This window comes from Gracilinanus agilis, chromosome 4 (genome assembly GCF_016433145.1).
Source record: "Gracilinanus agilis isolate LMUSP501 chromosome 4, AgileGrace, whole genome shotgun sequence".
In the NCBI taxonomy this organism is placed as follows: Eukaryota; Metazoa; Chordata; class Mammalia; order Didelphimorphia; family Didelphidae; genus Gracilinanus; species Gracilinanus agilis.
In genome coordinates this window covers 490,611,372-490,635,247 of record NC_058133.1, presented here as the reverse complement: position 1 = coordinate 490,635,247, position 23,876 = coordinate 490,611,372, and the positions used below count along the sequence as shown (strand labels likewise).

The 23,876-nt window shown below is 45.0% G+C and overlaps 1 protein-coding gene across 1 annotated transcript in view; it reads right to left on the bottom strand.

Annotated features, from left to right (window-relative positions):
* Positions 1–9,861: 9,861 nt before the first annotated feature.
* RPA1 (replication protein A1) overlaps positions 9,862–23,876 on the bottom strand; it is a 74,906-nt gene continuing 60,891 nt past the window's right edge. The window contains exons 16-17 of the mRNA XM_044676337.1: positions 11,490–11,576; positions 9,862–11,015 (exon numbers count right to left, since the gene is read on the bottom strand). Of these exons, the coding sequence (XP_044532272.1) occupies positions 10,905–11,015; positions 11,490–11,576 (198 nt within the window). The 3' untranslated portion in view covers positions 9,862–10,904. The remainder of the gene's footprint in view (positions 11,016–11,489; positions 11,577–23,876) is intronic.

The following is a 23,876-nucleotide window of genomic DNA, read 5'->3' as shown; positions in this document are numbered from 1 at the left end:
AGCTTGGCATGAGATGTTCAAAACCTTGTCCTAGCAACAACTCCTGGGAAATTCAAATGGCCTTAAAAGATGTCAAAGACCTCACGAGGCAACAAGAAATATTAAAATGAAGTCAAAAGCCTGAGGTAAAAAAGGGAAGAAAATGTAAAGTCTCTGATGGCAAAAACCAAATGACCTGGAAAAGAGATCAAGGAGAGATAATTTAAGAATCGCTGGACTACCTCAAAGCCATGACCAAAAATGGGGCCTCGACATCCTATTTCAAGAAATCTTAAAATGGCCCAGTTCTCTTAGAACAAGAGGGCAAAGTAGAAATAAATAGAAAGGATCCACCATCCCCTCTTGAAAGAAACTCCAAAATGAAAACTCCTAGCAACATCGTAGCCACAGCCCGGAGCTTCTAGGTCAGATTAAAAATACTGCAAGTGGCCAAAAAGAAAGTACTAAGAAGCCATAGTCTGGCTCATCCGTGACTTAGCAAACATCACTCTAAAGGGGCAAAGAACTTGGAATAGGATATACCAGAAGGTAAAGAATAAGGGTTTACAGACAAGAATAAGCAAAACAATGTAATCCTACAGGGGGGAGAAATGGATTTTTAATGAGGGGATTTCCAAGCATTCCTGATGAAAAGACCAGAGTTGCTTAGAAACTTTGACATTCAGACACAAGCTTCTAACACTCAGATATGGGGAGAAGATTCACTTGTCTCCCCTGAACCCACCATTAGGGTTCATAGAGGGAGTCCAATTAGACAAGGTCCAGGAGTGGTTCTGTTATGTCTTGATGACATTAAAAAAAATGGAAAGAAAATGGAAGAATATACAACGGAGAAAGGGAGATTATCTCACATCCTGACAATGTACAAGTAGAGGCATACTAAAAAAGAAAAAGGAGGTGGGGAGATGGCATCTGAACACTGACTTTCCCCATCGTGGTTTCAATATATCAAAGGCTGGCATAAGAAATTAAATGGGAATTTGGTAGAAGTTGCAGACAAAATGTAAAGGCCAAGATGACACAGAAAAAATTCAGAAACTCACAAATGCAGGCCTAACCCCAAATTTACAGTAAGGTACTGTAAACACCCCATAAAAGAAGAAGAAAAAATTCCGACTTCTCTGGTACAAAGGGAGGGCCAAAAAGTTTTATGCGGATTTTCCAGATCGTGGGGCACGGCTCTCGTCACCCCTACCATGTGGAAGGGATAACTGTAAATTTCACTCAGCAGGAAAATGAGAGAGAAGGGAGAGGAATTAGAGGGAGGGCAGATTAAGGGAGGAATTAGTTCTAGGCAAAACAAACTCGGAGCGTGTACAAAAATATTTATAGCTCTTTTTGGGAGGGCAAAGGATAGGAATCTGAGGGAGTGTCCACAACTCGAGGAATGGATGTACAAATTATGGCGTGTAAATGTAATGAAATACTAATATGCTGAACTTTTATCAGTGGGATGACCGACCACGGTTCCAGAGAAAGTCGTGAAACATGCTATTCACCTCCTGAGCGAGGGATCAAAGTCTCGGGATGCAGAATGGGACAATTTGGGGGGAGGGGGAAGGAGGAGATGGCCAAAGTGGAAACTTGTTCTGATTGACTATATGTGCTTCTACTGGGTTGTTTTTTATAGTGATCTCAGTTTGGGGTAGGAGTTGGGGGGAGGTGAGAAGGCAGATCTTGGCCAATTAAAACAAAATTTTAAAAACAAAGGAGGGGGCATCTAGGTGGCTCAATAGATAGAACATAGGGCTCAGTCCTGGGTTCAAACCTGGTGTCAGACATTTCCTAGCTGGGTGACCCTGAACAAGTCACTTAACTCCCAATCCTCTAGCCCTTAGGGCTCTTCTGCCCTGGAACTCATACTTAATACGGGCTCTAAGACAGAGGGCGAGGGTTTTTGTTGTTTTTAAAAAGGAGGGAGGCCTGACCGTACAAACGTGAAATACAACTGCTCTGCTCTGGTGACCTTCTACACACTTCACGTGCGGGCACACAGGCCTGGCTTCCCTCCGGGCTCAGCTAATGGGGGAACCCCTGCTCCTGGGATGTCTCCTCTCACCCAGCTCGGTCCCAGCACGTCTTCATTCTGCCCCGGCTCACCCTTTCAAGATTCCTGGAACCTGGGATCTCCTGTTCACAAACTCCCCCTTGCCCGATTCCCACCTCGGTTCCTCCTCCTGCTTCCCAGAACGAACCGGAGCCTGGCATGGCCCTCTCCCTGCTGGCAGGATCTCCTCTCGTGCCCTCCAACTCACAGCCACTTCCAGACATTTCCTCTGCCACCGCATGCAACCGCTGCTGGGAATTCAAGCCATCTGGGCACGTCGCTGATACCGAAAGCTTGTGGACCAGACTTGTGATTTGTTTTCCAAATGCCTCAAGAGCCAACCTGCAGGACGTTCTCCCAGCTTCCTCGCTCTCTTGGGCACCTGGGGGCAGCGAGTTGGCTCAGTGGATGGAGGGCCGGGCTGGAGATGTGAGGTCCTGGGTTCAAATGTGGCCTCAGGCACTTTCTAGCTGGATGACTGCAGGCCAGTATCTTTGATGACTTCAGAGTTCCAAGAGGGGATGCTCATCCTCCATCCTCCTCTCAGTTCTCACAATCCTTACTTCCACTCCACATGGATTCCCCACAATCACTCCTAGTATCGCCCTGCCTCCAAAGGTCCTGGAATCCCTCTTGGGGATTCCTGTCCTTACGGCTTTCCTGTCTTCTCAGTCAGGTCAGGCTGCACAGTAGATGGAGCAATAGGTCTGGAGTCAGAAGACCTGAGTTCAAATCCAGTCTCAGACATTTATTGGCTGTGTGACTCTGGGCAAATCACTCAACCTGTCTGCCTCAGTTTCTTCATCTGTAAAATGGGGTCAATAATAGCCCCTACCTCCCTGGGTTGTTATGAGGATCGTATGAGTTAACTATGTAACATAGACATGATTTTTGTATCTAAATGTGTTTCTGATTTTTTTTCTTTCTGTAAAGTGCTTAGCACAATGCATGGCACCTAGTAAATGCTACATAAATGTTCATTATTATTCATATTCTGAATGTGTTCTTTACCACAATTTTTAGTCTCCCCCATTCCTCCCCTTTTCCTAGTTTATTCCTTGTCTTCTCTATTCATTTCCTTCCCTCCACTTCTGACCATGTTGTCCAAGAATCCTTTCCTCCTTTGTCTTTCTGGGGTTCCTGCCTGCCCATCCTGAGGCCCGGGCCACGTGTACCAGCTGCCTTCTCCATTCCATAAGCGATACCGAGGAACCACGCCGAGTCCTCGGTCTAGTACAAAGTCCGGCTCCCTAACACCACTGGACTGTGGCCAGTCCCTTCCTGGCAGCGATGATCCTACCCCCTTTTTGCTCCCCCCAGTCACCCTTGCCTCCTTTTTAAACAGATGGCCAGAAGCCCCTCACTTTCCTGAGAAGACACGTGTGGGTACACCGGCATGGCTTCCCTCCAGGCTCAGCTAATGGGGGAACCCCTGCTCCCATCCCCTTCCATCTCCTCTGGGTCCTTGTTCCACAGCTGATGACGATGCACCTTCTTGTGCAGGACAAGTGGGAAGAACAAGAGCTTTGGCCGCTTCCATGCACACTGCCTCAGCTAGGCAGCTGCCCTCTTCACACCTCAGTTTTCTCATCTCTAGAAGGGGGGAGTCGAATCAGACAGCCTTGAAGGTCCTTTCCAGCTCGAATCCTTTGATTCTCCTGGTTCCTTCCCCTCAGACTACAGACGTGCTTGACCCACACCTGGAGCTTCCCTAACAAATCGCCTTCAAGCTCTCACCCTACTTTTTAGCTCTTTGCTAGTAAACATCCAGGAAGAGGCGTGACATCTGCTGTCCCCGCCTGGCTTTCCCCCACTGTCTCCTTAAAACACTGAAATCTGGATGTTTGTTTTCCCCAGATTACTAAGACGTTGCCGGGTGCCTCAAGTGCCATGTCCAGCGGCCTCTTCTTGGTTCTGATCGTCCTGGCCCTTGGAGGAGCCTTTGCCGCTGCTGACTTCACTGTCCTTTTGCTCAGCCCCTTCCACGAACTTGGCTTCTCTTCCTGCACCCCAGGCTGGGCCATCCCCCGTCCCTGTGACTGACTCAGAACTGCATTTAGGAGGAAGGAAAGGAATCCGCACAGACATACCGGACAAACGGTCTCCAGCTTCTGTGAGAAGACCTCTGGGGAGGCAGTGCCATCCGCTCCAGGACGTCCCCAAGGGCGGAAAACTCCCTTCTGAGACCGGGCTGGCCGCTTCCTCTCATGGTGTGTGGTTCCGCCATCTGGGCCAAACAGAAAAAGTCTGATCTGTCCTCCACGTGCCAGCCTTCCCCTATCCGGAGGCCTCCTCCCTGTCTGCTCCCCTTCCTTCCACAGATGCCCACGTGCCAGGGTCCTGCGGCGTCCTGTCCTCACGCCGGGGCACCCAGACGCGGGCATGATCCCCAGAGGGCGGCCTGGGGAGGGCAGGGAGGCTCTGTCGCCGCCGAACCTGCGGGCTATCTCGGAACCCCCTCCTGGACTTGGGACGCTGGTTTGTCAGGTGCCCCCGTGAGACTGGAGAAAGCCCCGAGGCACCTCCTGACGCCATGACGGTGGCCACCAACCATCCTCGAGTCCCACCATCCACCGTGCTGAGGCCGTCTAATGATCTGACCCTCCAGGCCGCTTCCCTCCAAGAACAAGAGGAACTTTGTCCAAAGCTCGGCCGGCATCGAGATGGGCTGTCTCTGGTCATGTTCTCGTTTACCGCTGTCGCGGGCGGCCAGGGGCCCCAGGGGCAAAGCGCCGGGGGGAGTCAGTGAGGCCCAGCTCCAATCCGGCCCCATGACCCTGGACAGGTCCCTGACCTCTGCCTCTGTTCCCCCATCTGTGACATGAGCTGGAGAAGGAAGCGGCAAAGCACTCCACACGACTCCTTTTCTTCTCTACAATGACTTCCTGAGGACAGGACAGCCTGGTGGCTAGACATCTAGCCTTAAAGCCAGGCGGCCTGGGTTTGAGTCATGACCAGGCAGGCCTCCAAGGACAGAGAAGGCCCCCCAAAGTCCCAGGCCTCGTCCTCCCCCCTGCCGGGCTCCAGGGCCTGAGCCTCAAGGACGAGGCCCTCCCGAGCCGAGGGGAGAGGAGACGTTCACAAATAAACGCCAAAGGCCTAGACAGAGGAAAAACGCAAACCAGCTCAACAAGAGGCCGCTTCACAGGAGGGACATGACGGCGTTGGGGGTGCAGAAGGTGGTGCCGGGGCTGCCTCTTAAAGGAAGAGAGAGACTTTGTGAGGGAGGGCATCCAGGGCGGGAGAGACTGCCGGGGCAAAGGTGTGGAGACGAGACGGAGGGCTGTGTGTGAGGAACAAAGGGAAGGCGGCCGGCCTGGCTGGACGAGAGGGCAGAGGGGAAGGCAGAGGAGAGTCCGGGGCCAGGCCGAGGACTTTAGATGTTCGACAGGGGCGGGGAGGGGGCAGCTGGGTAGCACAGCGGAAGGGAAGTCCTTTAGTCCTTCCGTCTCAGAGCCGGATTCCCTCCTCAGACTGGAGCTCCTGAGGGCAGGGACGGTCCGGCCTGCGGCAGGCACTCAGCACCGACCGGAGGCTCTGCTTCTTCCTCCCGGATCCCCCCGGAAGCTTGTCGGCTGCTTTGCCGATTCCTCCGGCTCCCCGGCTCCGTCCCCACTTTGGCCATCCTGGCTTGTTCCTGCTCCGCCGGACCTCAGCAGGCCCTCCCACCCTGCCCTTGGCCTTCCTGCCCTTCCTGCCCCTCACGCTGTGCCCAGGCCGTCCACAGCCCTGCCCAGCTCCTAGCCTGCAGGACAAAACCAATCTCTCTCCAACCAGCCTTTCCAGCCGTATCTCATTCTACTTCCCGTTCAGAAAGTCCCCGTCCCAGGCCGGGAATTCGCTCGATGCCACGGCCATTGGCTGAGGTCCTTCTAAGCCTGGTCTCGAGTTCTGGTCTGATCGCCCTAGCTCCAGGTGCTCCTCCTCCCTTCAGATCTCTCATCGCACTCTGTCTTTCTGGGCTCTAGGCAGACCCGGAAGACGAGGCTTTGGGTAGATGGAACCCAACAAAGTCCAGAGCCAAAGGACTTGGGTTCGAATCCCTCCTGGGACACTTCTGTTTCTGCAGCCTCAGACAAGCCGCTTCACCTCCCCGGCTCTCGGTCACCCAAGGAGACGGGGCACGAGGGTCTCCGACATCCCCGACGACTCTCTGATTCTACAGAATGTTCTTCTGGGGTGAGCACATTCTCCTCTGTGACAAGCACTCAATCCGTGAAATATTCACTTAACTAACAGCTTCTTCTCTCAAGCTGGTTTCTATTTATCTACACAAAAATGTGGAGCGATTCTTTTTCAGGGTGGAAGAGATCGATACAGGTTTTCCTTACAGAAGGATCTCATTTCAGGGCCAGGGAAGAGCCAACACCAGGAACAATCTAGGAAGGCCTCCTCCTGTCCTCTACTGGCAGTTTTTGGCATCCCAATGAACAAGAGGGAGCGAGTGCCTGTGACCTGACTGTACTTTCTGATCACTCACTAGACCATCACCCTGAATGCCTTTCTGAATAAGGCTCTTAAGAGTCAAGAGAGCTGGGATCGAGTTTCGGCACTATTTAACTAACTAGAGGCCAGTCCTGTAGACTCTGAGCCTCAGTTTTCCCATCTGTGAAATAAGCACAAATCTGCATTACCAGCTCTCACAGGGATATTGAGAGGCTCAGAGAAAGCTCGGTATCTGTTGCGTTCTCACAAGGTGACGGGGCCATTTGCATTAGATGGGGCGGTTAGGTGGCTCCGTGGATAAAGATGAAAGTTTCTGGCTGTGCGACTCCAGGCTAGTCACTTAACCCCCCAATGCTTCTGTCCTGAGTCTAAGACAGAAGGCAAGGGTTTAAAAATTAATAAACTTTCTTTAGAGAAGATAGGAGCCACGGCAGAAGAGCATGCCCATGTCTGATCCAGCACCTGGCCAGAGCCCAGGAAGCCTCGGCCCGAGTCACTGCAGAGCCAGGGCAGCCTGAGCGGCACAACACCTACGAGGACAAGAGGCCGACAGTCCCAACAAGGGATGAAACCACCTCCAGATTCAGAATGGCGCAAGAAGGAGAAGGAGAGAGATCAAGAAGGCCTGAAGCCAAAACCTAAGTTGAACCACTAGGAAAAGGAGCTGAAACACGGGAATTCCTGAAGAAGGCAGGAATTAGTCTTGTCACCACCTCTGAGACTAAGCAGCTCCTGTCCACCCCTTCTAAGAACCCAACCATAAAGCCCCAACCAAAAAATGAGACTGGAGGTAGGAGCAAACAAAAGAAAATGAGGACCCTAATAAAGAAAAATTATAGCCTGCGAGAAGTCCAAGAGGTGAACCCAAAAGAAGAGCGCAACTCCACAAGTTCAAGGACAGCCTTGGAGAAAAGAATGCCCTGGCCACAAGGACTTCAAGAATACCTGGAAAAAATGAAGCAAGAGATACAAAATGCAATGGGAAATGACGGCTAGGGAGGAAAGAATGGCGAGAAGGATTCATAGCTTAGAACGACAGGAGATAATCTTTACCTGAGATCTGGGTCTCCCTGAAAACTAACGTGGGCCAAAGAGAACGCGAAAGACTACAGGAGGCCACAAGAAAAGATGGAAAATTATCAGTCTCCAACTGATTCCATGCCTAAGCCAAGTCCATTCAAACCCACAGACTGTTCCTAAAAGGCCAACTGCATCTGCAAGAGCATAAAATAGGAACTCTAGACCTGAGCCCCGGATCATGGGCAGCCAACCAGACTCGTGATGGCAATGTGGCCAAGTTTGAGAGTGATGAAGAACCCAAAAGGAGTCCAATGGCAAGGCAGACATGGGTGTATTATTAACTACTCCAGCGTAGCAACAGTTCTGTCAAAAGAGGCTGATTGAGAAACTGCCCTCTTCTTAGTAAAGGTTTGGGAGAATAGCTCTTCAAACTGTTTTTTTTCCCCTTTGACATTACCAAAACCTTCTATATCAGCTTAATTAGTATAAGCCAAGTGAAATGGATTCTCAAGCACAGAATTTTCTTCATAGGAGAACGATAACAGCTAGAACCACCACCTAAACAGATTTGGAAAAGCTTTGATGTTTTCCAAGTGTGCTTACAAATGCCAAAAGATTATCAGCAGAATAGCTCATGAGGCTAAGAGTTGGCAAACTTGGCAGAAAAGTGATTTAAAAAAAACACACACACACACAAAGATGAAATTCTCCCACTAAGAGGAAACCGTAGTAGAACAGCTTTCCAACAAGTGAAAAGTAGGAAAGAAGACTGAGTTGAATTGCTACCTGAGGAGCAACCTGCTTCATTTGCTATAAATAAACGCAGAAGGCATATTGCCAAAGAAATGCAAGTCAATATAACCTTTCTATAGTGTGCTGCCAAATTTCACTTTTAGACAGTATATTAATTACGTAGTCAATAACCGTGGGTTTCATTAGTGTATTAAATACCACGATCGATAATATTTATTCTTTTCAAAGACAGGCCACTCAGAAAAACAAGGCGAGGGATGTTTGACCCCGCAGTTCAAAAAGTCAGCACAACACACCGGAGACAAGCAGGGCTTTAATGGAAAGCATAAAACACTGGAAATATAGACAGAAATCGGATTATTACGCTTCTATTTTTTTCCCCCACCACTCACAATGATACTGAAGGGAATTCTAGAACCATTTAAAATAAAGGCAAAATGATTAGATTTTTTTCCTAATTGCTTAACACTGATGTCATGGTGAATGTGACTGAAGCATTGATCTCCAAGTGAAAGATGGAAGATAGAACACCAGCAACAGCCTTTCAGGCTAGACTAAAGCCAAGAGAATTATAGGGACTGGGGGGCCAGAATCTATTTAGGAAGACTCCTCAGGGACTTTAAGCTTTTAAAAGCAAAACAGTGGAGCCAGTTTCTGATGTTTCTCCATTGGTGATCTGATTTCCAGTAGGGAAATCTGCTAAAAATCCTCCCTGGAGGTAGCCTCCTGCAAGAGTCTCTCCCCAAATCACAAGGCGGTGACCGCCGGCGTGGTCACGTGGTGCGGGAAGGGGCCCTCCTTTGCCGGGGATGCGAGGATGCACACCAGGCCCACCCCGACGCCGGGGGAGCGGAGCCTTTCTTCTCCAGAAGGAAGCAGAGAGGAACGAGTAGGAAGACTCGTTACAGGACGGAGCAACAGAGCCTCGCTGCTAACCCACAATTTGTCAATCCAGAAAGGTGCTGAAGACTATCATTTTCTAGTTGATGCTTTATAAGCAAGGTCAGAAGGAAGAAGCCTTTTCTACAAAAATCGCGAGGCCTCGGCCAAGCAAGGCGACTTTGCCGGGCTTTCAGAGACCGAGGCGGGGCTCTGAGAAGGAACCTGGCCACGCCATCGATGGTCCTGACAACAAACACCCTTTGAGTCCTTCCTCAGAAGTGGAGCTCGCAGGCCCGGAGAACAAAGAGGACTCGTCAGGAAGCACCAGAGACTGTGCCACGGGCTCCAGAAAGAGCCTCCAGGAAGACATTTCCACAAATTAGGATCCAGTTCGCAGGGCTGCAGCCGGTCTGCACCACTGGCCAGATCCTCCAAGAGATGTGCAGCAAATGCCAAGCTGTGAGCTGCAGCCAACGGACGCATAATTAATGTGATTAGGAGCACACAGAGCGAGCATGCTCTGCTGACTGAAAAGCCCAGTAGCATAATTACTGTTTTCTATACTAGCTCACTGTCTGTACAAATTTCAAAGCCTGGTTGGTTTTAGACTGCTGCGTAAACGTCAATAAAATCCCCAAAGTGCCAGATCATCAGCATTCTTGGGCACAAAACATTTTTTTTTCTTTTAAAGATGCATTTCAGGGCTGCAAACATCAGGAATAGAGATCTCTATGCCTCGGTCTAATCTTAGAGTTCGTAATAAGTTAACATCTCCCCCAAGTGAACATTTATTATGAAGGCTAATTAATTGCTTTCCAGTAAGTAGAACCCTTTGAGTTCAAAGAAAGTAGGATTCACAGAGAACTAAATATACTATTTATTGAAACAAAGCAATAGAAACAGAGGGTCCCCTCCCCCCTTTATAATTCTCTCCTTATTTAAACAGCTTCGACCAAAACGGAAGAAGTGAAACATACAAATGCAGGAAATATATACAGGTAGGAAACGTGTACAATCATCAATTCAAAACGTGATGTTAATTGAAGTGAAAACTCAAGCAAAGCTTTGTAGTCGCCTAGATTTCCCGAGGGGACAGTGAGTCAATGCTTATCAGCCTTCCTCAGAAGAGACAATTTTGATTAATATCAGACCCATCTGACTCAGTCTATTAAACCCTGAAGGAAGGATATTCTTCAGATAGAAGAGATACGTCTTTGATTAATAATTCTGCCGTCTTGCCATTCCAGGCGTTAACAGCGACGCGGCCCCTCTCGAAGGAGGAAGCCTTTGAATTCTAGGAGGAAACCCTTGTGCTAACACTCAGGTCTCTACAGTCGCTGCTTTTCCAATTCCTTCCCCAGAAAGTTCCAGAGAGGTCACCCTCCAGAGAAAGGAAATCTTGGGGAAACCATTTATTTTGTTGTCTGCAAATCTAGGGATAATGACTTTGGACATGACTCCGACCTAAAGAGAATGATATCTTAATAAAAGCAACGGACGCTCGGAGCGAATGGCAGTGACGACTGGTACGGTACCGTCCGACTCTGGCCCGCGGGCCCGACACGGTTATGGTCACAATTCTGAGCACACGCCTCTTTACCTACCAAGGGGTTCCTGGGCTCACTCAACAAAGGGAATTGCTTAGTCCACCATAAAGGGCAGCTCTGCAAGCTCAACTGTCACACGGGGGGTGGGAAGAGATCCAGCACACACCAGTTCTTGGGTCATTCTGGGCCCCCAACTGGCAGCCGCCTGCTCACATTTGCCGAGCAGCATGTTTCCTAATATTCATGATGAGCCTCTTGCCGTATTCTCGGTAGTCTACAGGCTTCACATCCACCACGGAGGCCTTGATGCGAGACTCGTCCTGGGAAAGAAAAGAACAGCTGACCAAGAGTCCACAAAGCCTCCCCCTTCTCCTCAGCAGCTGTGACTCACATGAGTGATTCCAGGGAAGAATGGCCTTGGGCAAGGGTCTCACTAGCCCACGTAGAAGCTCCCCCTTTCACCCTACCCCTCTCTCGACTCTATAAGCCACTCCAATCAATAGGCAGTGAGTTCAGAGAACTGCAGGCTTTCCCTGGAAGATTCTTCAGAATTTGTCTAGTCCAATACGTTCATTTTACAGAAAAAGAAACTGAGGTCCACAGGTGTGGAATGACTTGTCCGAGGTCACCCAGCAGCTGGACAAAATGCCCTCTATGATTTTTTGTTACTTAAAATTCTAGGAAACATACGATACTCCTCTACCTCCTGTGATTCCTAGTCTTCACAAATGCAGAGAAAATAAGCCCAGACTCATTTTGATAAACAAAGTAATTTCCCAGGTGAGTTTACTTACATTGTAAGTCTCCAGTTTGACTCTGATCCTGAATGTGTAGGAACGAAAGTTGGCATTCTGGAAGACTTCCTCAAACGCCTGCTCATTCTGTAAAAGCAAACACACAGACTCGGATACTGGCAGGATCACATCATCTAAACACAATTCACATGCTCAAAATCAGCTTAATTTCTGAAGCGTCTTTCTTTTGACAAGATTTTCACTCTCAGACTGATAGAAATTAGTTGTCAAAACCAATTAATCTACAGGTAGAATCCCATTATAACGAATTTCACACAAGACTTAAAAGTATTTTGGTTTTAAATTTTATTGAAATCAACACTTCTAGTAGTCACATTCCAAGACTGGGAGAGCCAGGGATTAATTCATTCATTCATGACTCTATTAAGGGCTTATGATGGATATAGTCTCTCTATTCTAAGTTTTCATGACACTGCTCTCTACTGGCTCTCCTCTTACCTGTCTGAACAATTATATTATCTCCTTTGCGGGCTCTTCATCTGTGCTAGGACCACTAAACATATGTGTCCACCCATGCTCTGCCCACTATACTGTCAGTGACCTCATCGACTGCCACCGTTCAATGATCATCTAGCTCTACTTAGATGATTACCAAATCTATATATCCAGGCCTAATCTCTCCCTGAGCTCTAGTACTGAATTGCCAAATAACATTTTTTTTTAAACCTTCCATCTTAAACCTTTTAACCTTTAAATCTTTTTTTTTACCTTTCATCTTAGAATCAATGCTGGGTATTGGTTCCAAGGCAGAAGAGTGGTAAGAGCTAGGCAATGGAGGTTAAGTGACTTGCCCAGGGTCACACAACTAAGAAGTGTCTGAGGTTGGATATGAACCCAGATTCTCTTGTCTTTAGGCCTGGTTCTGTATCCACTGAGCCACCTAGCTGCCCATACCCATGGACTTTTATCCATGTCAAAATAGGATGTCTCATAGACATCTGAATTTAACATATCCCAAATAGAGCTCTTTAAACTCCTTTTCCCCTCACTTTCCTCTTCCCAGCTTTGCTGTTACTGTTGAGAGCACCATCATCTTCCCAGTCACGTAGGCTTAAAACTCAATATAATCCTTGGCTCCTCACTTGCACTCATCCCAAATAAATATGCTGTCAAATCTTGTTTCTGCTTTCATAACATCTCATATACATCTCCTCTCCACCCCAGTAGTATAAGACCTCATCACCTCTTGCCTAAACTACTATAATTAGCTTTAAAAAAGGAAAAAAAAAGATAATTTAATTTTCTTTTTCAAATAGAAAAAACCTACTTTCTCTCCCTCTTATCTATCCACCCTCCATGTGTGGAAGCGTGAGGGGAACACCTCTGTTACAAACATGTATAATCAAGCAAAGAAGAATTTCACATTTGTCCTATTGAGAGTGTGTGAGTGTGTGTGTGTGTGTGTGTGTGTGTGTGTGTGTGTGTGTGTGTCTGTCTGTCTGTCTGTCTGTCTGTCTGTCTGTCTGCCTGCCTAGGGCTTCCCCTCTGAGTCCTTCACCTCTCTACCAAGAAGTTAGACGCATGTTTCATCATCAGTCTTCTGGAACTAGGTTAGTCATCTCTAAGTCTTACAAAGTAGTTTGCTTTTACAACAGTCATTGTATAATTGTCCTCCTACTTGTGCTCATTTCACTGGATCAGTAAATACAAGTCTTCCCAGATTCTCTTGAAACCACCCTCTTTATCATTTCTTACAGCACCATATGTTCCATCACCTTTCCATATCCTAACTCATTCGGCAGTCCCCCAATAGATTGGCAACTCCTCAGTTCCCAATTCTTTGCTACTACAAAAAAGGCTGTTAATTTTGTACATCCCTAATTGGTTTTGCTTAATACTCTCTCCCCACCATTCTCTTAAAAAAAATAATAGAATTTATTTCCAGGTATCTCAGCCCCTCTTCCTCACACCAGAAAAGGCATCATCCAACAAACATAGATATAGATACAGATATAGATATATATATATATACACACATTCACAGATTATGTCTTTCATGTTTCCATTTTTCAGTTCAAGCTCTGGAGGTGAACATTCACAAGTTATCCTTCAAATATGAAATCTGTAGCTGTATATAATGTTCTCTTGGTTCTACTCATTTCACTTTTGATTTATCTCATGTAGTTCCTTACATTTTTTCAAATTAATCTGCTCATCATTTCTTACAGCACAGTAGTATTCCATTATAATCATATACCACACTTTGTTTAGCCATTAAAAACATTTTTTAACACTTGCTTTATCTCTTTTCAAGAATTCTAGCTGAATTTGTGGTCAAACTATGCTTTTTTTAAAGGCTTTGCCTGGAGATGTAGGAATAATTTTCTTCTTTCTTATGTTGAGTGTACTTGTCATTGTAATATCTTTTTATTGTGGGAGTTTTTGTTTGCTCATTCTTCTAACTTATTTCCTGATTTCTGACTTTAGGTTAAGGACAGACTCCATGCACTTCTGTAGGGGAAGGTCATGGGGGGGAGTGGTCCTGCTGCTATTTTCTTAGGATGAGTGTGGTGTCATACCAGGATCCAGATGACAGTTTTGGCTGGAGATCTATAAGATTTCAGTGCTCCAAAAGTGGTCTGACCCCCGGTAAAGTTTGGTGACTGTCTCTCTGGTCTGAGCTCTGCAAGGTGATTACTGAACAAAGTTCTCTCTGTTATTCCTTTCAAGGGAAGATGTATAATTCTGACATGCAAATGAGGACATTTTGTTGGAAGAAAACATTTAAGATAGAATTTCATTCTACTAAATAAAATTGGGGTTTTTTTTGGGCAACAAACCATAAGTAGAGTGGAATCTTGTACTTCACCATCTTCTAGTCAATTCTATCTATAATGGTAAAGACATGGTCTTTACGGAACTTCGCCTTGTGAAAGTCTGCTTATTTCCTTCCAGTTCCCTCAGAGGGATGCCTTATTGCACGAATAAATTTTCACAAAAATTCTGTACATAATATAAAGTGAATATACATTGATGGTTATTGATGCTTTAACCTTTTTTAGGAGTAATAAGTCCTGAGATCTTTTGCATTCTTTTATCTTCTCCTCTACTTGTCACTTGAGAATCAATTCCCAAATGCCCTCAAAATTAGTTCACCTCTAGCACACACCTTTTCTGGATAGATTTGGTCTTCTTTAGTGACATTTACACTTTTAAGAGCCACTAAAGACTGTGACAATGGAATCCATAGAATGGCTCAATTAAGACCTGGATTTTGAAGAGTCTGCTCAAAAAAAAAGAAAAAGAAAAAAAGGGGGGGGAGGGAGAAGAGGAAAGAAATCCTTGCAGATCTTTTCCATTTTCTAACAATTTGTTGTCTTTCCTCCGGTTATATTTTTAAATGCCCTTGGAATGACTTTCTTGAGTCTCTTGACAAGCTTTCTTTAAACTGGTTTTCCTCTCTACTCTCTTTTTACTTTCCAAACTGATTTCCAGTTATCTCCCTCACACACTGCACAACCCAACCTGTTGACAACACTCCTTTTCCTATCTAGCTCATGTCTGGAATGCCTCTCTCATCTCTTCCTCTGGGACTTGAACATAACTTTAAAGGTTCAGTTCACATGCCACTTCCTCTCAAAAGGCCTCCTGATCCCCCTGGTTTGTCACTGCTTCTCCTAAAATTAATTGGTATTTATTCCATACACATTTTACACTTCTCTGTGCCCATACTGCTCTCCTCAGTAGAATGAAGGCTCCTTGAGGAAAGGGTGGTTCGGTTTCTGTATCCCCAGGATGCATTGGCTGATTAATAAATCCTTCCTGAATTGAACATGCTATTGATGAACGCACAATAAAATTAACTCTGCCAGCTCCTTACAGATTATCAAGAGAGAACCTGGGAGTTATCTTTCCATTTCATGTGACCTCCTTTAATATTCTAGCTTTCTTTGGTGAGATGGTCAAGCCTAAAGTGATTCTATTCTTCCACTGGTAAGCCCCCCTGATGGTCCTGGACAAAGACTTCATGTTCAGTGTTTACACGGTGACTTTTCTGCACCCCAAGAGCAGAAGTGGGCTGCATAAGACATAGGGCCATTCTGGCTTTTTCCTAGTTTTACAGGTTGCCACAACACAGGAATTCATGATCAGGTAAGGCATCGGTGGTAGGCTGCAGAGCTCTCACTAAGTAGAAACACATCATCTGTCATTAGGACCTTTTTGCCCCGAAAGAACCTGCCAGAACGTGTACAACCTTCCAGAGCCTAGAGTGCCCTCTGAGAGGCAGTGAAATAACGGGTGAGGCCGGACGTCTGCGAGGAGCTCCTCTTCACTAGGTAACACGGCTCAGTTATTGTCCCTGTAGCGGAAGGAGCCCACGCTGACATCACTGGCCGTGCCGTAGGTGCGGCACTGAAGTGAGGCCAAGGTGCGCTCTCTCTCCTCCAGTCAGGACGCCTGGCGATGGCTCGGGACACAGGGGACCCCCGGCTTCTTCACTGCCTCACCAAGCACTCATCTTAGCTCCGTGCGGCCTGCTTCCACCCCCTTCATGGCTCCTGGAACAAACTGCTCTCATGAACTTCTTCTGCGGGGGAAACCTTTGCATCCCGGGGTAGACCCCTCCCCTAATTTGTGACAGGTTGGAGGTCTGTTGGCTACTTTCAACCTGGTTTCGCCTGCCTGCCGATGGCTCACCAGCACATGACAGCTTCTTGGAGTTAGGGTGAGAGCTGAGTGGCAGGTGGATGCCCAAGGAGGAAGGCAGCCCTGAAAAGGGCTTGGCAAGGCCTCACGCCAGAGTAGTGGTCTTCCCTGAGCATCTTCTGCACCCCAGTGGGCCAGCTAGGGGGAGCAGCAGATAGAAGGCCTGGCCTCATGTTAGAAAGATTCATCTTCTTGAATTCAAATCTAGTCTCAGATACTTAACTATCTATGTGATCTTGGGCAAGTCACTTCACTTCTAATTGCCTTGGTTTCCTCATCTGTAAAACTGGGATAATCATAGCATCTATTCCCAGTGACTGCTGTGAGGAAAAAGAAGGAAACAAGAATTTATTAAGCATTTGCTATGTGCCAGGTGCTGGGCTAAGCACTTTAAATATATTAGCTTATTTGGTCCTCATAACAACCACTGGGAGGTAGGTACTATTATTTCCCCACTTTTACAGATGAGGAAGCCAAAGCAGAGAGGGACTAAGTGTGCCCAGGATCCCAAAGACAAATGATTAAGTGTCTAGGGCCAAATTTGAACTCAGATCTTCCTGGCTCTGGGCCCAGTGCTTTTTCCATGAGTCACCTAAAATGAGATATTTGTAGCATGCATTGCAAACCTTAAAATGCTATAGAAATGGCAACTATTATTAAGATAGATTGGAGGAGGGAAGAGCATTAGCAATTGGAGAGATCAGGAAAGGCTTCATGTAGGCGGAACAGAATCTTGAAATAAGACAGATTCTGAGAGACAGGTGAGAAGGAAGTACAATGGAGACAGGTAATGATCAGCTTCTGCAGGCGCAGAGGTGGGAGATGGCACATTGAGCTCAGGGAATCAAGAAGAAAAAGGATGATAAGAGAAAAGGGAGAAACCAGGTTAGGAAAGGCTTTAAATGTGAGCCTGAAGAATTTATTTTTATCATAAAGGCAATAGGGAGCAAGTGAAGATATATCTGAGCAGGGAGAAGGGAACTGTGTAAATGGAATTAGCTCACCCCATTCATAGTTAAAACTCTAGCCGCCAGAGACAATGTCATCCCACCTCCCTGAGTGGGGGTGGGGAGGGGAGATGAGTTACCTACACGTGACAATAAATAACAAATCAAGAACAAGGGACTGCCCTTTGGGCAGTCCAAAACAGTGTTGAGACTGCCATTTGTCTGCTTGAAATTAGAGGTGGGTGCAGGAAGTGACGAAAGCAGCTGGTAACTTCCTGTGAGGCAGTTGGCGCTTTGAACTTGGGGTAGAAGGATCTCTGGTGAGACCTCAGGCAGCTTCCCTCTGAATTGTCACGTGGGTAAGTTAGGCTGACTTTCCCTCACCTCTCTTGGCGTTCTAGAATCTCTATCCTCAAGGAGGCTTCTTCGCCTCTCTAATTGTCAAGGCCTTGCGGCTAGTAGCCTTGTTTAATTTAGCTCTAAATCCTCCTCCGCCAGAGTTCAACCTTCCTAATTGTAAATAAACTACCATAAAAGCCATCCTGACTTGGTTCCATATTAATTATGGAATCAAGCTGATCTGGCTTGATTCCTGGTGATCACACCTTAAATACATACACACACACCACATATCTAAAATTCCCTTCTTACAGAACAAAGAAAAAGACAAAGCTGAGGAATATTAACTTAGCAGCTATAGGAAGGATGGAGAACCTGGAAGCTCCAAGACCAATCAGAATCTATTTCTAGAGTGCAGAGGGTGTGTGTGTGTGTGTGTGTGTGTGTGTGTGTGTGTGTGTGTGTGTGTGTGTCTGTGTCTGTGTCTGAAGTGGAGGGAAGGGACAGCTGAAAAACATATTGAAGCAGAACTGACAAGACTTGGCAAATAACAGCTCACAGTTTCCCACATATTATTTCATTTGAATTGTACAACAATCTTGTGAAGTGCTATTAGTCTCCCCATTTAACAGGGGGTCCCACAGCTATTACTCGTGTCTGAGCCAAGATTCCAGGTCAGACCTTGGCTCAGGGGAGATGAGGGGCCAAAGATGATGGTGAGGCTGCAGGTGATGATGGCGCCTTCCACAAGTGGAGTCAAGTCTGAAGGAATCTCCACTGGATTTCCTCTAACAGCGGCAAATCCCTCTGATGAACATACTTCTCCCAGTTAATGTCTCATCTGATATTAATAATTTGAGGGGGCGAGGGCAGCAGTTGTTGAATAAGGAATCTTGTATCTAACACATATATGCGGGACACCTTGCCAGAAGGAAAACTTTAAGGTGGAATTCTGTTACATTAAGTAGTACACTGCTGTCAACAAACAACATACAATATATAGAAGGAAAAATGGGGGAAAAGAGAATGAATTTTGTTTTGGAGATGTAGATTTTGACATGTAAAGGCTCTCTAGGCAGTCAGCTGTTAATGGGAGGTCTAGAGATCATGAGATGTGAAGCAGATTCCTAAGGCAGGAATTGGAGTGCTTAGGAATGATATCTGAACTCATAGAAGCTGATACAGTCACCAAAAGAAGAGAGAAAAGGAGAGCTTTCGGAGGACTCCTACAGTTAGGGGGCAGGACTTGAACTGTGGCCTTAGTAAAGGAGAAAATTAAGCAAGTAGGAGAAAAAGGGCAGTAAGGGCAGAGTATATATCTAGGAGGAAATCATGACCAAGTGTCAAAAACTCCATCTAAGTCAAGAAGGGTAAACTGAGAAAAGACTATCAGATTTCATCATTAAGAGATCCCTCATAATCTGGGAAGGAACAGTTTTAGTCAAGTCTCCCTCACTTGTAAAACAAAATTTCTATACGCTACGGTCCCCTCAAGCTCCTGGCCTCTATCTCTCCCTATCTCTGTCTCGATCAAACTCCACAAAATAGTCTTCCACTCTTCTACCTGATGCAAAATGGCTCCGGACCTCATCACCTGACAGAAACAGCTTTCACCCAAGTTATCATGATTCTCTTAATTGCCAAATTGAATGGTCTCTTCTCGGAGTGAATGACTCTCACCCCTTCTACTGTATTTGGCACCATCATTCCCTCCCTCTCTGGCCCCTACACATGGGTCTCCAGAACACTTCTCTTTCTTGATTCAACCAATGGCTCCCTTCCAGTCTCCTTTGCAGGTTCATCATTACATCTCCTGAACTGATGTGCTGGGCCTTCTTCTCTTCTCCAGGGGTTTAACTATCATTTCTATGCAGATGATTCACAGATCTCTATATCCAGCCCTGGTCCCTCCTGATATTCAGTTGCCTAATAGACATTTCAAACTGAATGACCCAGAGATATCTTAAACTCAACATGTTTAAATTTACTATCTTTCTTCTTAAACTCATTCCTATTCCTATCGAAGGCCTCCTATCCTTCTGTTGGCATCATCTTGACCTCTTCACTCTCCCTCAGCCTTCATATGCCAACAGTTGCCAAACAGGACCATTTCATTTCAGTCTTCACTGTCTTCTTCTCTGTATGACTCCTTGCCTCTCTACTCTCCCAGCCACTATCTTAGTTCAGGACCCCATCACCTGTCATCTAGGTTATTATAACAGCCTCCTAATAATTGGACTCTCTACTTTAAATTTCTCTCCACTCCAGTCTACCTTACACACAAATGCCAAAGTAATGTTCCTTAAGGTGGACTTGTGGCTTGCCTATTCAATCAATCCCAATAGCTTCCAATTGTCTCGAGGATAAAATAGAAATTCTTCTGTTTAGCTTTTCAAGATCTATTATACAATCTGGTCCCAAATAATCTTTCTAACCTCACTGCGAGGGGGAAGGAAGAGAAACAAGCACTTATTATGTGCCTGCTTTGGGGCAAGCACTGTGCTAAATGCTTCACAAGTATTATTTCATTTGATCTTCGCAACAAGGCCAAGAAACAGGTGTGTTATCACCATTTTACAGATGAATTCTGCCCACTGTACCACCCAGCCACCCTCACCAAACATTTTTCCCATCTTAGACTCTGATCCAGCCAAAATGGATCTCTTCTTCTCATGCTATTCATCTTCCATCTCCATGCTTTGGCACTGGTCATCCCTATATCTACAAGGTATGCCCCCGAGTTCCTCTCTTCCTTTAAAATGTTAGCTTTGTCAGGTCTACTACTACCTACTAGCTACTGTGCTACCTAGCTGCTCCTTCAGGACTATTTTCGCTTTTCTTTGTATCTCCAGACCTGGGCATGGTGCTTTTATGGGAGGGAGGGAAGAAAAGAAAGAAGGAGGGAGCGAGAAAGGAAAAGAAGGAAAATTAAATGCAGCTTTGGCATTAACTTCTGCATGTTTCTTGCAGGTTTACCCCAACTGCTATTGCCCTCCCTTTAAATTACCTTATATTTAACAGCTTTGTTTATATTTGTTATCTATTCACTTTACACTTGTGTTGTGTATAAATATATATTTTATTTTTAATTGTTGTCTTCTCTATTAGAATGTAAACTCATTCTGAATGGGGTTGTTTCATTCTTAGTACCCATACTCTGAGCACCTAGCACAGGGCCTGAGAAGTTGCTGGTGCTTAATCAATATTTGGTGATTGATTATATGGTAAATCAGAAGCCAGAAATAGGAAAGTGAGAAGAGAGGAAATGGAAGCAATGAGAAGAGATGGCAAAGAGTTTGTTTATGAAAGGGAGGAAAGATATAGGATGATAGCTTGAGGGAAGTATAATCAAGGAAATATGTACTGATCTTTTGTTTTTATATTATATACATCTCCTTTCTAAAACGCCATCCCTCATCACAAAGAACAAAAAAGGAAAAATAACAAATTAGCTCAGCAAAACTATCCAACATATCCCCAAAGTCTGCCATTCTCCATAGCCATACCCAGTTTCCCCAGTCTGAAAAGGAAGAGGGGTATAAGTAGGGGTTTAAGGGTGGGAGAGACTCAGGCAGATTTGTTGGCATCAAGAAGGAAACAAAATATAGGGACTGACTGATGAGTAGAGAAAGGGGGTAAGCTTCTGAGGAAGGGGGAAGATAAGCTCAAATGTACAAGTAGAAAAGTTAGCCTTGATGAGAAAAGCCATTTCTCTGTGATATATTGAAAACCAAGAGGGTCAAAAGAGGGGGTGAAATAGAGGAGTTTTGAAGGGAAGATCATGATGGATAGCCTTTATTTTCTCTGTAGAGAAGGTGGTGGTAAAGGGGCTGGAGGAGAAAAGAGGTTTGGAAGAGTTACCAGGGAAGTGTGATAGTTAATTAGGAAAGAATAAAAAGATTGCTGTAAAGCACCGTGGTCCCAGTTGGAATAAGATAAACTTCTTGGAACTCAGTCAACAAAGCAGAGTGACTTCCTCTGGTAGCACGTGAGGAAGGGAAGAGGAGGCAGACAGCAGGAAGAAACCAAGGTTGAGGTTTGGTAAGGGACGAGTGGCAGGACACCCAAGGCAGAGAATTCGAGGAGAGACATGAACTGGCTAACTACATGATCAACTGCAATGGAAAAAAAAAAAAAAAAGAAGAAGATAGTAGGGATGGATGATGAACCAGAAGAGTAAGAAGGGGGCTAATGCTTGGAGGCCAAAGAATAGGGTGAGAAGAGAAAGGAGGTTGCAATCTGAGAGAGAAATTTCAGAAGTCTGAATTTTGGAAATGATAGGACCTTCTGGAGGGAAAGGGAGAGGATATACTGGGAAATGTAGGTGAAATAAAAGCAAAAGATAATAAAAAAAAATTTTTTTTTAAAAAAGACATGTTCAAAGAGAGAAGTAAGGATGGGGAGGGGGGGGGAGAGGGAAGGACCAGAAATAAGTGGCAATGCTATAAAACTGGTCTGAGGAATGTCAAAACTCAGAATGAGCTGAGGCTGATGAGGGAAACCAAGGAAAAGAAACAGATTTTAACATGTTTGGGAGGAAAAGGGAAGACTAATGAAAGGCAAGGCCTACTGTTTTGGGTGACTGAAACAATGATGAAAGAAAATAAATAGAAGGCCCAGCTCCTTAACCCATCATTTGCTTCAGTTTTTCTTGCTAAGAACAATGAACATTCTTTGTCTTTCCATTTCCATGGGTACAGTCATCGTATGTCTAAGCTCAGCTTCCCTGGGCTTCAGCTCCTGAAATCTTCCCTTCTTTTTTATATTTACCACCTTCATTGTTTCTTGCAGAATAATAATATTCAATTACATTCACACACCATATCTTTTTAGATACAGTAGACCCCAATCAACCAACACCCACTTTGTCTTTGCTACCACAGAAGTGGCTGCTGTAATCTTTGGGCCTAGACAACATCCTTTTTATCAATGACTTTCTTGGGGAATGTGCCTAGCAAGGGAATCTTTGGGTCAAAGGATATGGGCATTTTGGTCTCTTTCTTTTCATAATTCTAAACTGCCTTTCAGAACAGCTAGACCCATTTGCAGTTTCAACAACAGACCAATAGTGTGGCTATCTTCCCACAATTCCTCTAGTAATAACCATTCCCACTCATCTTTGCCAGTTTGCTAGCTATGAGTGAAATCTCAGAGTTGTTTTGCTTTTCATTTCTAATACTAATTATTTGGAGGTGTTCTTTCATATTCTAGTTTGCAATTATCTTCTAAATGTGTCTTTTAGAAATCTAAACTGGTTGACGAGTTCTTTGTATATCAACATCATCTTTTTGGTTTTGGCTTTTTGACAATTACCCTTGTTAGTTCTTAATCCTAACTGTTTCTTTGTGTCTTTGGGATTTCAGTTTTGAGAGCTTCCAATGCATCCTTGATGAATTCCTTTGTAGAACTTTTGACCATGAGAATCTGCCTATGCCCTCCAAATTTTTTATTTATTTATTTTTCCACAGTTAGGTGATTCATGTTGTCTTCCTCCCTCCCGGGGTTAACAAGCAATTCTACTGGGTTACACATGTATTATCATTCAAAACCTATTTCCATATTATTCATTTTGGTAATAATCTTTCAAAAACCAAAACCCCAAATCACATACCTATATGAACAAGTGATAAATCATGTGTTTTCTCCTGCATTTTTACTCTCACAGGTCTTTCTCTCAATGTGGAAAGCATTCTTTGTCATAAAATCTCTCAGAATTGTCCTGGATCACTGCACTGCTATTAGCAGCAAAGTCTATTACATTTGATCATTTCACAGTGTTTTAATTAACATTAACCTGGTTCTGATTATTTCACTCTGCATCAATTCATGAAGGTGTTGATTTTAAAATTAACATTCAATAACTAAGATATTCTATTTAATAAAGTTTTATTAATAATAAACTAACATAAAAAACTAGAGGGAAAAGGTGCTAAACTCACCCAGCAAAAAAAAGAACCAGGTGGAGCCTTAGAATTTATACAAACCTGACCACGCAAACATAAACAAAAGGAAAAGCATTGTAGATAATACAGAAAGGAAGTTTGGGTAATCTAGTTTTTTAGGGATTCAAGATATTTCTAACTATACAGAGCTCTTTCTAGTTCTTAAAGAAATCATCCTATTCATCATTTCTTATAACACAATATCATTCCATCACTATCATATACCATAATTTGTTCAGCCATTCCCCAATTCGAGGGCATCCCCTCATTTTCCAATTTTTTGCTACTACAAAAAGCGTGGCTATAAATATTTTTGTACAAACAGGTCCAACCCCATTTTTTAAAAATCTCTTTTGGATACAAACCTAGTAGTGGTATTGCTGGATCAAAGGTCATGCATTCTTTCAAAGCCCTTTGGGCATGATTCCAAATTTCCTTCCAGAATGGTTAGATCAATTCACAACTTCACCAGAAGTGCAATAGGGTCCCAT